The sequence below is a fragment of the Scomber scombrus genome, chromosome 2 (genome assembly GCF_963691925.1).
Source record: "Scomber scombrus chromosome 2, fScoSco1.1, whole genome shotgun sequence".
Classification (NCBI taxonomy): Eukaryota; Metazoa; Chordata; class Actinopteri; order Scombriformes; family Scombridae; genus Scomber; species Scomber scombrus.
Window position 1 is genome coordinate 8,006,700 of NC_084971.1, and position 14,825 is coordinate 8,021,524.

Consider the following 14,825-nt stretch of genomic DNA (forward strand, 5'->3'; position numbering starts at 1 on the left):
TATTGAACTCTTTAGACCCTTGAGTAACTGCTGAAAACATTTACTTTATTGATGACACCTCCAGAAGATGAAATACACTAGTGTAAGGAAGTGAAAATTTTGAACAGAAAAAGCTGAAAGGAGCGTGAGCAGAATATTCGGATGAGATGTGAAGCCCGTGTGACTGCAGGTAAATGATGCGACGCAGCGGGGATACAGATCAAACGTGTGAGTTTCTACATCATTAACTACTGCATGTAACCTCAGCCTCCTACTTGTCATACTGTATGTACCGTGTTAGTACATACAGTATTACTGACAAATATGTAAGAACACAGGGACAGGTTTGGTTCTGAAGCACTATAACAACAATTTTAAAATACAGGATCTCGTGTGCCTCCGTGTCGTAGTAAGCAGGGAGGCTCTTGTGGCACAGTTCTAATGATGTCAGGATTTGAAATGTTAGCTTTTGCCTCTCTTTCAGCCTTTATGCAAAGTCTTTGGACACGGCCTCAATGAAATTGGGAGCCGACATGAGGATGGTGAAGGTACAGATGATGGAGAAGAGAGAGAAGGCCACCAGGCACAACCGGTCCACCACCGCGGCTGCGAACTTCCACTCGCTGCAGATGGCCTCTCCTTCGTCTTGCTCACGGAAGCGCCTGGCTATGTACTGCACTTCCTCCAGGATCCGGGAAATTTCTGGAACCTGCTCCAGCAGCAATGTCCGCGACTGCTCGGAATGGATGTCGTGAGGGGAAGAGCCGTTAGGGTGGCTGCCCCCGCCTCCTCCGCCACTGCACACCACCACACCTGAATCAGTGCTCGGTGGGAAAGCTGGGTTGTCTGTGCCCATGGAGTGGTAGCCGAAATAGAGGTTCATGTTCCCGTTGGTTGTGGTGGACTGGGTGGAGGCCTGGCCTGGTATGGTGCTCATCTGAATGCTGCTGGTGCTCGTATGGTGAGGAGGTGCGTGGGAGTACTTGTAAGTTGGGGGGCTACTGGAGTTCACAGCTGTTTTGCTTTCTTCTCCAGGCTTCTTCATACGCAGGAACCAAGCGCACCAATTGAGGAGGATGACTCTGACCTGGATGAAGAGATACAATGAGGTGGAGGATGGCAGACAGAGGTGATAGGGGCGCAGAGATCAGAGGATATAGATCAAGAGATGAAGGGTAAAATAAAAGAAATGAAGGCAAGATTTAAAAAGGGGAGAGATAATCAAGATCTGCATCTTAAAACATTGACTTTTCTTTTTTATATGTGGACCACATTTGTCACGATTGAGGGATAATCCACAACAAGCCATGAGGTTATAAAATACCAAGAGGCTGAAGTTGGTTAACCTTCAGAGAGTGCATTCATTTTTGATAACCACATGGTTTCAGGATTAGTGGATAATCACATAGACTTTTGCGGATCGCAACAATGAGGATCCAGTGACCCACAGAGACAGCCACAGGCATTAGTAAGCACCTTTTGGAGGGCACAACTCAATTATACTGACAACGACAACATCATTTTCAATAATCAGTCCCTACTGGAATGTGTCCATTGTATAACAACTCATAAAACAACATCATCATACTTACAATCACTGTGGTTTATTGGTACTATTATAATAATGGCTTGCACAGCTAATAGTGCTCTTTTGACAGTTATCATGATAGCAAATGATTGTGCTATGTGAGCTGCCTTCATCTAATATGTGACCCTGCAGGCTGTATTTTTCCCCAAAGAGTCTCCTAGATGATCCTGCTTAATAGTTCTGAATTATACAAAGGTAATGCGCCTTTAATCAAACGTTAAAAATTGACTTTAAAACACATTTTTAACCTACCCATTTAGGCATCTTCCCAGCATGTGGGTCGTGATGGTGGAACTGTAGAACCAAGACTGTCACCACCACAGACAAGCCCACGATCATCATGGTGCTTGCAAAATATTGAGCTGAAAAGGAAATACAAACAGCATATCACAGTTTCAGTAGAATACAATTATTACAGAGTCATGAACAGCCTATTATCTGAAAATGAACGGTGCATTTAAATAAAAAAAAGATTACGTGTGAGAAAGAGAGGTGAGCGTACTGTTTTGCTAAGACTGTTTTCCAAGTCAGTCAGTCAGTTGATTAGTCAGTGGGCAGTTTATCCCTGTCAACAAACCTAAGGTCATAACACCACAGGGGCTGGTGGAAGGATGACTAACATTTTGTTTCTTAATTTATGAAACAGCCAACTCCTATACACGCTCAGAGGCATTGACAACCACAGGGGGAAAAAAGGTATAATATTTATATGTAAGCACACACACACTAGCCCATACACACACATCAAGTTACATACAAACATTACATATGCTCCCTTGGTAAAGAGAAGTCATTTTTTATTTTTCAGTCGTAATATTAGTGACCGCACAGAGAGGCAGACCAATCAAATATCAGTTTCCTTTTTCATGTCAGCATATAATTAGAGTTGTATGAAAAGCTGTCGGTGTGAATGCAGTGCAGCATTTTGTTCTGTCATCAATCTTTAGGTTCTGCTCCATCTACGCTGTGATAATACGTCTATTCCAATAAAGGCGACTTTGCTAATGGCTTTGTTTTACATCACTGAGCTGCCAAATGACGCCGAGCAGCATCTCTATCTGCAGCCTGCCCCTCCTACCTCATGGCCTGCCGCCTTGTCTTCTCTGGTCTGCATCAGTGTAATCCTGCATCCTGCTTCAGCAACTTCCCTCCCACCCATCCTCCCACAACAGGGCCACAATATATCGGTCAAGCTGTGCGAAGACTGGACATTTTCCACTACGAACTGCCCTGCGGTGTTAATATGAGGTAGAAAAATCTGGCCAATGCAACATGGCAACCTATTGTTGCCAACCGCCTGCTGGGTAAAGGATTCACCTTTCCCAGGTTATCTGTCTGTTGGACAAAAATGCTAACAGGTAATGAGGAAGAACATCCACACTGACCAACCAGCCAAGAGCATTCATGCTGTAGTCTGTCCAAAATGTGCCTATAGCTCCCTTATCAAGGTCAGATTCAGATGTGAAGCTCAGCATTTTTCACACAGATTTTCATGAAACTAACTAGTTTGATAAATACACTTATTGGAGTTCTTCTAAGTATACTCCCAGCAAGAAATCAAATAAGTGTATTCTTCTGGTTTTGAATGTACTTTACACTTTTACACACTCATTATTAAGAGTAAATGTCACATATACATCACAAGTAACTATTTGGTGGAAGATGAGCTACGTAATCCATCCTAATTGCTCTTCTTTCTCTTTCATCCTTTTCAAAGTCAGATGATCATCAAAAAAGTGTCTCACCGATCAGAGGAACCGAGTCTGAAGTGGCAGGCATGATCTCTGCTACCAGTAACATGAACACTGTTAGAGACAGCAGCACTGTGATGCCTGGGGAAAAAAAACAGTAGACACAGAGATAATTAGCTAACACAGGGGATATGGTCTTTTCATCCTGGATGAGTTTTCTCTGATTTGACTCGAGAGAACTTAAAATAAACGTAGCCGGTCGCTCCCTCTTCTCTAAACTCAAGGGAACACTCAAAGTTATATATTTACTGTGACCCTGTCTCACTGGGTGGCATTTTTAAACAAGCTGGCATTTTCTGGTTCAGGTGATTATGTTTGCTGTGTTTATAATGGAGCGTTTATTCATCTGCTAATGAATAGAGCAAAAAATGCTAATTGAAAGCCATAATGTCAGAATTAACATAAAGTAATGACAAATAAATGGGTTAGCAACAGTGTCGGGACCTGATGGGCTGAGATCACCATTGTGGAGGAAAGAGAAATACATTTTGGTCAACATGTATAAATACTATCATGAATCATTGTCCCTCGGTGTCACTGTGAGAGAATACGTGTGTGTGTAGTGATGTGCTGATGTGTGTGTTCTGCCTCGTACCCAGTGAGATCTTCTCTCCGGAGTCTGCAGGGAGCAGAAAAACCAACAGGGCCAGACCAGAGATGAGCACGCAGGGGATGAGCAGGTTGAGGCCGTAGTATAGCGTCCTGCGGCGCATGGTGACCGTGAACGTCACATCAGGGTACGGTTCTTTACAGCAGTCGTAGTACAGCTCATTACGCTTAGCTGGCACACCTTAGAGGGTAATGAAGAGGTGGTCAATTAGAGGTCAGGACTCAGGATTATAAAATAAAGATCTAGTGTTCAGTCGCGCTCGGCCTACTGATTTTGAGAGACCTCGTTGACGTGCAGCTGTGGCGATTGATTTCAATATGAATGTCTTTTCAAAAGTGTTTGAGAGTTCAGTTAATTATTTAACAACTATCATTAATACAACCTGTGATGGTAGAGTTTAAATATTATTGAAAGAGAAGGTTTCTGGTTGGAATCTGCAGAAGGGAAGGAAAAAAATGTGTCATTTAGAAACATGAATAATAAAAGATCTCCTGCCCCTTCATAACCACTGTCACATGAACATTTGAGCATGGCACTTAACTACTGCCCAAAACACGTTTTGTGTTTATGTACATGTTTTTCATCACATACTAGACTGTAGGAAGTGATTGAATATTGGCTTTCTTGAAATCACACAAAAGACAAAGGCCGTTTTCTGTGGTGCCCTTAAATCTACATTTTCTTCATCTGCAGGTAAAATCATGACCAAGCACAGGTACGTTTAGTCATTTTAGTCAGATTAGGATTTTACCATAAACGTATTTCTTGGTAGCCATCTGGGAACAACAGCACTCTTATCTAAATTAATCCATAACACAATGATGTAATCTTGTATATGAAACAGTAATCTACTCAACTCTGTTCACCTTCTAAATGGACCAACAGAGGTCCAAAGTCAAGTTCCAGGTCATAAACTTGTTTTTAAGTCATACATTTTTTTTCTAAAGCAAATCTAATGCTGCTTCAAAAATGTCAGCCTTTTGTTTGAGAGCAGTCTTTCTGTTAGGAATCTACATGCTGACTGGTTGGCAGCTGTTACTTGTAAAACTTTCATCCTCACTGGATGTATCACTGAACATGTTTAGTGAAACCAACCAGTGATTTACAAACCAGTCAGATCAAGTTTATGTATGGTCCAATGTCATACACGCAGCATGTCAATAGATTTTACTGCCAACATCAGCAACAGCTCCTGATCCAAGGCGAGCCATTTATTTATAGAGCACGCTGGCAGTTCAATATGCTTTACAAATTGCATCATAAAATATATTTGACAGGATAAAAAAATACACAAATTAAAACATTAAAAGTAGGTAATCAGTAAACTGTAAAAAAGATGCAGCTTCAATTGTAAACATCAGTATGTTTAGATTTAACCATTTTCACATTTGGACAGCACCCAAGATCAACAGGGAGGCGTTAGGCGATAAAATACATCTTCTTTGTTTTGTGTTGACAAAGTGGGCAGACTCAAATCACAAGAGCTGACTGTTTAACTGTGGCAGAGCTATAATTGGATTTTAATCCAGAGAAACCAGTTTTGTTATTTTAAAATCAATTCTCTAAATTACTGGTTACTGGTTGCTTTGTTTTGGTTACAACTCTCAGCTCAATAGGTGCTGTTAGTGGAGGAAAAGGCGATTGGAGAGAATGAAATTGGTAGAATAAAAAAAAAAAGTTCAAACAAGGATTCCAAATTCACATTTTTACAAACAGACCCATAAACGCATAGAACTGCATGTGAGCGTGTGTGTATTAGGTTGTACTTAATGTTTATTGTGGCTGAATTGTGTGTAAACCGAGCACTGGTTGTGGGAAGGAGGGACAGCTGAGATCAGTCCAGCTATTCATGTTCACTGTAGCTTCTCTGTTTCAAAGGATTCAGGCAGAAAACCAGTAAACTGACTGTGTGATATGTTTTCAAGCCAGATTATACCTTCTGTAAAACATATCGCCAGCACGAGACATCTCAGCAGCTGGAGAAGTAATCTTTGTTGGCGTATTCACGTTTACTCGATTAATCTGTCTCGGACATCAGACCAGAAACAGAAATCAGCATCACCTTGGGATGGTCAAAGTGAAACAAGAGTAAAAAGCTTTTTGTGATCATCCTTGAATCTTAATGTGAAATCTATTGTGCTTCAGGGGAGATTGGTAAGCATGACTGTGATGGATTTCATATGCATAATCATTTCAAAGTGGACTGCAGGTGGTGTTATCTTTTTACTTGATGAAAGATTAGCTTTGTGTGTGTGTGCGTGCGTGTGTGTGCATGCGTGTGTGATAAACAGAAAGTGAGGGATTCAGTTGTGACTCACAGTCAACAATCAGCGTTGAGTAGAAATCAACCTGGAACAGCCTGAATTTGATTATGTCTTGAGCATCATTGTACAGCTGTATTACCCAATCATACTCCAAGTGTTTAGTGGTTCTGAATGAAGCAATCAGAAACATTTTCAAAATATGCACCGCATTTTGGGGTTAGCTACCACACACACACAAAAAAACAACCTTGATTTTGAGGCACCAGGACAGTGCGTGTTCTTGGCTGGCTTGCTGCCTGGCTGTGCCTGAGTTAAGTGAACCATCCCCAGGCCAGCTGTCACCACACTAACCCATGCCCCCCTTCCCCTCCATTCCTCCAGCCAGCTGGGTACCCTCACTTTGTGTATACGTATGTGGTGTGCATGTGTGTGGAAGTGTATTTTTCTGTTGGCCTCTGATTAGTACCCAAACCTGGGTTAGAGATTATGTGAGTTCTTCATTCCCACATGGAAAGAGAGGATGGAAAGTGAAAGAAGTCAACAGAAAGAGGAGAGAAAGGAGTTAAAGAAGCTAAGACCAGAAAGAAACAATGTAAAGGACAGACAGCAACAAGCCAGGGAAAGCAAATAAGAAAGTGCAAATGTGCATATTTATATTGTATTTATAAAACAAATATATTGTATATAATTAAATAAATAGTATAAGAGTCCCCGAATTCATCATCCTAAAGAAACTGTGCATACTGCTGGGCTAAAACAGCAGCAAGCTTCCCTGTGCTATCTATGACGCACTCTTCAACTAGGACTGATAGACAGCAAAATGTCAGTGAGAATGACATATTACAAAGATGTCGACATCCAGTAGCAGAAACACCTGCTGTCAGAATTGTTTGACACTGACTGGTTGTCTTACTCCATGGAGAATGACATAAAGGGAATACCTAATGTTAAAAGAGTTTGTCCGTCTTTTTCAGAGTCTGACAGTCTTTAGAATTCCCTGCAGGAACTTCCAGTCTGTTGCTCCAACATATCCCTCAAATATAAGTTTATATTTTGTGACAAGCAAGACTGTTACTGTAGTGTTCACTGTAATAAACAGTCTGGTCAAAACTTTTTTGCCTGGTAGGTAATGTTTAATTTATTGTGAATTAAGAAAGTCCATTAATCCTGTAAGAAAAATAACAGCAGATTTTAAGATAAGTAACATAAATGATTATTTTTACTATAACCAGCTAAAAACTATTGGATAGACATGTTTTTGATCTCTTTTTCCTTTGTTCCACTGGTGTCAAACTTCAAAATGTGTACATGTGATTTAGTGTGTCTGTCTGTTTCCTTTCTTCTTACCTACGAGGTCCCACTCCCCGTTGGGTATGTAGGTAGAAATGTCCACGTCCATCATCTGGAGGTCCAGCAGCCAGCCGTTGTGGGTCCAGGAGCCAAATTTCAGGTCACACTTCTGCACATCGAATGGGAACCACCGTACATCAATGTAGCAGGTGCTCTTCAGGATGCCTGGAGACAGGTGTTGAGGTAAATTATTTGCCTTTTGTTTGAAACTAAAAACTAACTTTAATGTTATTAAGTTACTTTAATGTCTTTTAGAAAATGACCATTCTGATGCCAAAATATTGAATATATGACCAGTGCATCACAAACAGCCCAGTTTGTCATAGATTTAGGGTTAGGGTTAGGGTTAGGCAAAAGACATCTAACCCTAACCCTAATTTAATTTACAGAGTATAAGACACATTGAACTGCTATGTTTTACTACTTTTCAATAGCATCTTAATACGTATAAGCCAGATATTGTAATACGTAATATGTAAAGGTATGTAACATAGATGTCTAAACAAATTATTTGTCAACCACATTTGGGTCATGCACTTTTTTGTATGGAATTCACTGAAACCATGTGTTGCAGGAAAGGTGGAAGTTAAACCCAGTGAGTTACGTGATTGTGGAGGATGATGACGGTAGTGACATTTTTCATTTAGATGATGATTCTTGTAGTGCAAATGTGAAAAGATGCTGATGATGGTGAGGATATTGTAACAACAACTATATATGAGGATAATAGTGTATGCTAATAATACTGTAGTGTTAATAGATGAGGTTATCAATGGAAAATATGTACTACAGTAAAAAGAGACAGATCTTGAATGTCTCACCTGGTGGAATGTACTGACAGGCTCCTGAAGCATTGACCAGCACATTTGTATGGAACGTTGCATCAAACCTCTCATCAGCACTACAGGGAGAAAAAAAGGTTGGATGTAATCACAATATAAAGTACAATATAGAGCATTTTAAGATTAAAAGCTAGACAGCAGAAGTACAGAGAGAAACCTAGAAAAAACAGCAGGCAGGAATGAAGGTGACAGAGAGAGAAAGAGAGGAGAGGAGAAGGGGATTAGAGTAGGTATAGACAGACAGGCAGATAGACAGGCAGACAGAGTTTAATTTGACTGATTATCTTAAACAAACACGTCTGGCATCGAGGCGTCCTTCAGACAGACGGGGATTATGTGCCCCCAGGAACCAAAGGACAGACATCATAATCAGGAAATTACACATTTCAAACAAGTATAAAATTATGCATGGGAACATAAGAATATTCGAGTTATTACTTCAGAGAGTAAAAGCAGAAGACGCGTATCTGACAACAGTCAAATTACAAATGTTAAGGACTCTTCTGGGCTAGATATAAAAGTACCTTGAGGCATTGACCGCAGTCAAAAGAGGCATAGCAGAAAATATACAAAAGTCATCCTGGCTAAGTGAATTTTTATTAGGGAGAGCTGCATTTAATATAGTTCTTTCAAAAAGAATCATTCCACCAAGGCTACACAGTCCTCCAAATTTGTTGTTTTGATAACATAAAATGTTTTTTTTTTAACTACTGTATCTGTATCTAATTCCACATGTACATCAGAGTACACATTGTAATAGACAGTAGTTACTGATTGTCTTGTGGCCAACATGATTTTTTGGGATAAAGAAGAATAACAACATTTATTTAGTCGGAAAACCATAGCTTGTAAACCAGTGAACCCAGAAAAACATAGTTTTGTGTCTGTCCCAACTTCCACCCAATTTCATTTACATCTGCGGAACACATTTTGAGCCATAACGCTGAATAATGGAACAAACAAAAGAGACAATCGGACACAAAAACATACATGGCTGAAAAAATCATTTCCATGGCAGAAGCAACGAAGCAGTAAAAATGCTCCCTGTGACAATAACGCAATGTTCATCATTATTCATTTATTCATAAGTATCATATTTATTCATATTTTCCAGTACTCTGTGCCCCCATGGATACACTAAAAAAGGTACAATAAATGAGAGCTCATCCCAAGCCAAACAAAACAGCCTGACTCAAACCATCATCTATCATTGTCCATTAGTACATTTCTACACCTATAGTATACACCTCGCTCCCTCCCCCCACCTATAAGCAAGGGGGAGGGAGCGAGGTGTATGCCTAAACTCTTCCTGAAGGCTTTCTGTTGACAGGTACAACATAAATTTCCAGCAAAGTACACTGGGACGGAGCCCAGGAGACATATAACAGGACAATATCAATAATCTAAATCTAATCACTCTCTTCACTTAGCAGAGGGGGAAAAACAAAGAAGCTGTGACAATATTTCAGAACAGCTCGTATCCATTGCCTAAAATAAATGAGCTAAATTAGCATTTAGCCTTTTAATAGTATTTGGACTAGATCTAGCTAACATACATTACCTGGGAAGCATTAGCTTTTGAAATTACATGGTTTCAGTCTCCCATTCTTCAACCCATCAATCAAAACACTAATGCAGGATGGGATGGATATACAGTTAATTAATCTTTTTAATTAAGGTTGAGAAAATGCCTGGATAAGTAATTGATTCTTCAAAACTGTTTGGTGAGCCTTATTAAGATGTGGAGATTTATTATGCTGTGGTTAAACAATGTATAGGGAGCATGCATGAGCATCACAGGATATCACTAAATGCATTATCTTAATCAGATCACTGATTAAGTAGAACATGTATCTAAAAGGTCATAAGCCATGTGGAAAAGATAAGGGCATTATAAAGGTGTTGAATCCCAATGGAGTTCTTATGCCTGCAATGGGATTCTTTGACAGTTTAACCGTTTTTTTATTTGGTGTCATCAGTTACATTAAAAGGGGAAAAAAATATGCTATTTATAAATGTTGACGGTAGGATAAAGAGAAAGTAAAAGGAAAATCAGAAGAGGACCAAGGTTTTAGGCAAATGACCTTTCCTCTCATACAGTACAGAATTTACTGCTTCAGTGTCCTCTAGTTCAATGAAATGGCACCACTCGCACTCACATTTAGTTCCTGTAAACACTGTTACCGTATGTCTTAAAAGATCTTCATCAAGATATGCTGCTAGGGACAGGGAAGACATTGTTATACAGTCTAGATTCACAACTAGCCAAACTCCCTGTACATGTCAAGAAAGCAGCTCAACAGAAAGATGGCTTTCATTATTTACATAAGAAACATAAAGAAATAAAAAAAAAACTCTCCATTTGGTTTCTAGCATCCTCAGTGTCTGTATCAGATGGTGAAATATTTAGAGTCATGCCTGGGACTGAACAAATGGTTCCTGTATTATTCATCTGAAATGGGTTTAAGGTTGGTTGCTGTGCCGATATACAGAACATACATCTGCCTATTGTTCAAATCTTCCACCAGTCAGGCTGCACAACCATTAATGTCCAAACAGTCGTGACTAGCTTAGATGAAGCACAGGTTGCATGACTACCCTGCTGTGGACTGAAGAACCCGACTGATACTGCATATTGTGCAGGGAATACATACATTGTACAATACATTGTCTACAAATTAAATGAGTTGATCACTGATCTTAGGTCAAATGTTTTGTGTTACCAGGTACAAACCCCCTTATCCTCAAACAGTATGTCATGGATATAGCATGCCTATCACAAAAGTCCTATGACAAAACTCCAACTTTGTTCAGATCAAGCAGGCTGTTGCGTCCAATCCCAGGTTTCTTTTCGCATGAGCATTGAAGGTCTCTTCAGGTCTCTTGAGTCCCCAGGCAAGCCCTCTCCAGGACCCCACCAAAAGACTCCAAAAAGCTTGAAACTTTTATCTACTGCACACTGCACAGGCATAAACAATCACATAGTCAACCCTCTTGATATCCAGAGAAAACTTCAACATAGCAGCCCTCAGCCAGAGGCTTTGGTATTTGTCTACCCCCTGCACTACCTGCAGCTTCTTCCCCACAGAGAGAAGTGACATTCTGCATCCCTACAGTCAGTTCTCACAGTGAGAGGTTAGCACACAAGGACTCCTACCTTCATTTACTGCATAACTGACAAAGCAACAGATCCCTACACCTAACCTTGTGGGTGGTGGGAATGCCCACAAGCTATTATGCCAGGCCTGTCTCTAGGCAGGGTCCAGACTTACCCTAGTCCACACACTTGAAACAAACAAAAGTTTTGTGGAACGACGTCTGAAGTCAAATGTTTTTCTATCTGTTCAAATAATCACTTTTGAAAGCAGGTTAGGGAATTAGGGAAAATATTGCGCCGTTTAGACAATCTCCCCTTAGAGATTTTTGTTCACACAAAAAATCGATACAAGTAGCTGTTGAATGAAAAGAAATGAAAGAATGAAAAAAGAGATAAAGGTCCTGAAGTGTTGAGGTATTCATGGAAGAGCTTTTTGGCTGCTTGTTGGATTGTCAATGTCGGAAAGGTTTTGAAGGAGAGGGTTTTAGATATCATTCGACAATCTGACGAGGACTTCTTTTGAAGCATTCTGACATATTTAGTCTGTCTTGGTCTAGTCCAACCCTAAGCCTGGGGCCAATTTTGCCAACCTGCTGTTGCCCCAGAAAACACAGCTCCAACAATTACAACAAGCTGGTGTTTCTCAGAGAGGTTTTCCCGGTATTCATTCTGGTCAAATCAAAATACTGACTGATGTCAGTGTTTCTCTTTGTTAGTTGTAATATTCCTTTACAGTTTACTTTTTTAACTTTATATACAATGTTTGTATTTCCTATACTTTATTTGTACCTGCAGGAATCTTGATTCTGATCTAATGTCCTTGTTGGGATCGGTAAAAGTTCCTCTTATCTCATAGATTTAATCACTTTTCCTGCTTGCTTTCTTGTTTCATAAAAATAGAAATAAATTATTTCACTCACTCATGATTTATACTGAATGCATAAGGAATGTCACTTTCAATCTGGGTCTATGTCAGGACTATATTGTCGTTATCGTTCGTGATCTCTGATCCCCACCGTAAGCTGCTTAATGTTCTGTATCATCCCTGTTAGATATTGAAACCTCTCCCCCCTCTTTCTCCTTCACAAACACGTAACTCTGGCAAAGCTGGAAATCTCCCATAAAAGAATCCTCAATCACCTTGAAGGTAGGGCTGACAAGCCCGTACCATCAATCAATTTCAATTCTGCCTTATATCGTGTTGTCTTTCTGCCACTACAAGTGTGATCTTTTTGGGTGTATTTATGTGTGTGTGTGAGAGATAGTGTTTGATACAGGACACTGAGGAGGACTGATGCATTAAAAACAAATATTACCTTGTTAAATACCCTCTCTTGGTGCTTGACAGTTTAATAATGGTCAACAATCTCATAACCTTTCTCCCCTGGTGCTTTTTATAGTCAGACGCAGTATAAAAAAAAGCTGTTTCAGTTAGATAAACAGAAGCACCAGACAAATACCTCTTTGGTACTCTCTTCCTGATTAATATGACTTATGCTTGTATGGTACTATAACTGCATAGAATAACATTGCAATTCCCTGATTGTACGGCATCTGATTTAGTTTTTCTGTTACTGCATTATCTGAATCTAATTTTGCATTGCAGGCCTGGAAACGAATAATGCAATCCTCCAGAGCCAAAGGAACGGAAAGACAGATACAGCAAATATTTTCGCACGGTAATCTTATTTTTTCGAACTCATATGCAAGTTGTCGCAGGATGTCATGCTTCATTTGCATCACTCACACCCTTCCACTTCTCTTTTTTGACAGTCTTCCCTTCCTACTTGACTTAGGCACGACCTAGTGTTCCATAGTTGCAGTTCTTCAATAGCCTTTCAGCCTTTTTTTCCCTTTTGTCACAGCTGTTTAGCAAGATGGTAAACGTTCTTGATGTTATGTGTTTTTAGGCTGCTGTCTGGAATAAACAAGCTGTCTAAAAGCGGCTTGTGTTTAGGGACAAAACTGACGTCACACGTGTTCTTTTAATTTAAACAAAAGGCTGAAACACAAAGGACTGTGGAAAATCATCCAGTCACTGGCAGGTCTTTGAAGAGTTCTCAGACAGTGAGCAGGTCCAGATCACATTCTGAATATCAATCTCAGAAAAACCTAGCAACCTAATGGCTTTCTGTGTTTGCAATCTTACGTCTACCAAGCAGTGGCAGAACAGGGAAAGAAGCCTCATCTCCGTCCAAACCAAGTAGAAAGCAGAGATGATGGCCGAGCAGGGCGAATGGAAAAAAGGTTCTGTTTGACTGACCTATGAATCAAAGAAACCAATATAAAAGTCTCCTTCTTTGACCAAGGTATGAATAAAAATGAGCTCAGCCAGAATAAGATTTCCACTGAGACCTTTACAGGTTGAATGTGAACCAGCTCTTTAACAAAATGAAACCATTTGATGTCTAAAATAGAGGACAAAAGAAAATAATATAATTAATATTTCATATAAATTAAAGCATAAATATTACATTTTTTATTAGTATTTCACAATAGCTTATCTGTTGACGTTTTCAGTAACTTGACGCTTTTCAGCAGGCACACTTTATTGCCAATTGCAGGCAACAGATGCAAAGTCCCCTGGGAGTTATGGTTTATGTCCTCCCAGAGGGAATCGACTCAATTATCTCATTAACGAGGCTGTAACCAAGGGTGAAATTTCATCTGGGGAATTCTTGCTATCCGCTGTGTTATTGAGTAAACAGAGCCCCAGCAATCGAGACTATGTGTCCATGTATTACTGACAATAAATAAATTGGTATAAATAGAAGAGGAGAAGAGAGGAGAGCAGGAGAGAACAGCAAAGAACAAAAACAGAACAGAGAGTATGCAGAATTAGGTGAAATGAGAACAGTAGCTGATTAACCACGGGGCTGATCACGCTACTAGCCAGTAGCCACTGATAATTACCAGCAACAGTGAGGTTCCAGAATGGTCATTTTAATAATGATTTATTCATATATTCACGTTCATATTCATGACAGTAAAACTTTCCTATGTGGATGACTTTTAAATTCAGTATTGGGAAATAATAAATGGCCCTGTCAGAACAATTAGGAGCTCTTGAGGCCTGTGGAGAAGAGATTAAACAGTGGAATCCCCCCAAATATGATAATGAAAAAATGACACTTAATTCCTGAGAACCAAGTACTGATGTGACATTATAAAATATTTGTGATCATTTTCTCTGTGAACTTGTCCGTAAGATAGAAGAGGTCATACCAGTGAAGCCTAATTTTGGTTTAAGAGGAGCATGGAAGCTGATTGGCTGTGCGTCACAATCATTGGCTCGTTTACCATTGCGGATAACAACTGACTAATAATGTCCAATCGTATTCATG

At 39.8% G+C, this 14,825-nt stretch overlaps 1 protein-coding gene across 1 annotated transcript in view; it reads right to left on the reverse strand.

Annotated features, from left to right (window-relative positions):
* Positions 1–466: 466 nt before the first annotated feature.
* Positions 467–14,825, reverse strand: part of chrna8 (cholinergic receptor, nicotinic, alpha 8) — a 40,123-nt gene continuing 25,764 nt past the window's right edge. Inside the window, 6 exon segments of the mRNA XM_062427509.1 lie at positions 467–1,066; positions 1,820–1,929; positions 3,313–3,399; positions 3,914–4,108; positions 7,540–7,707; positions 8,364–8,443. Coding sequence (XP_062283493.1) covers positions 467–1,066; positions 1,820–1,929; positions 3,313–3,399; positions 3,914–4,108; positions 7,540–7,707; positions 8,364–8,443 — 1,240 coding nt within the window.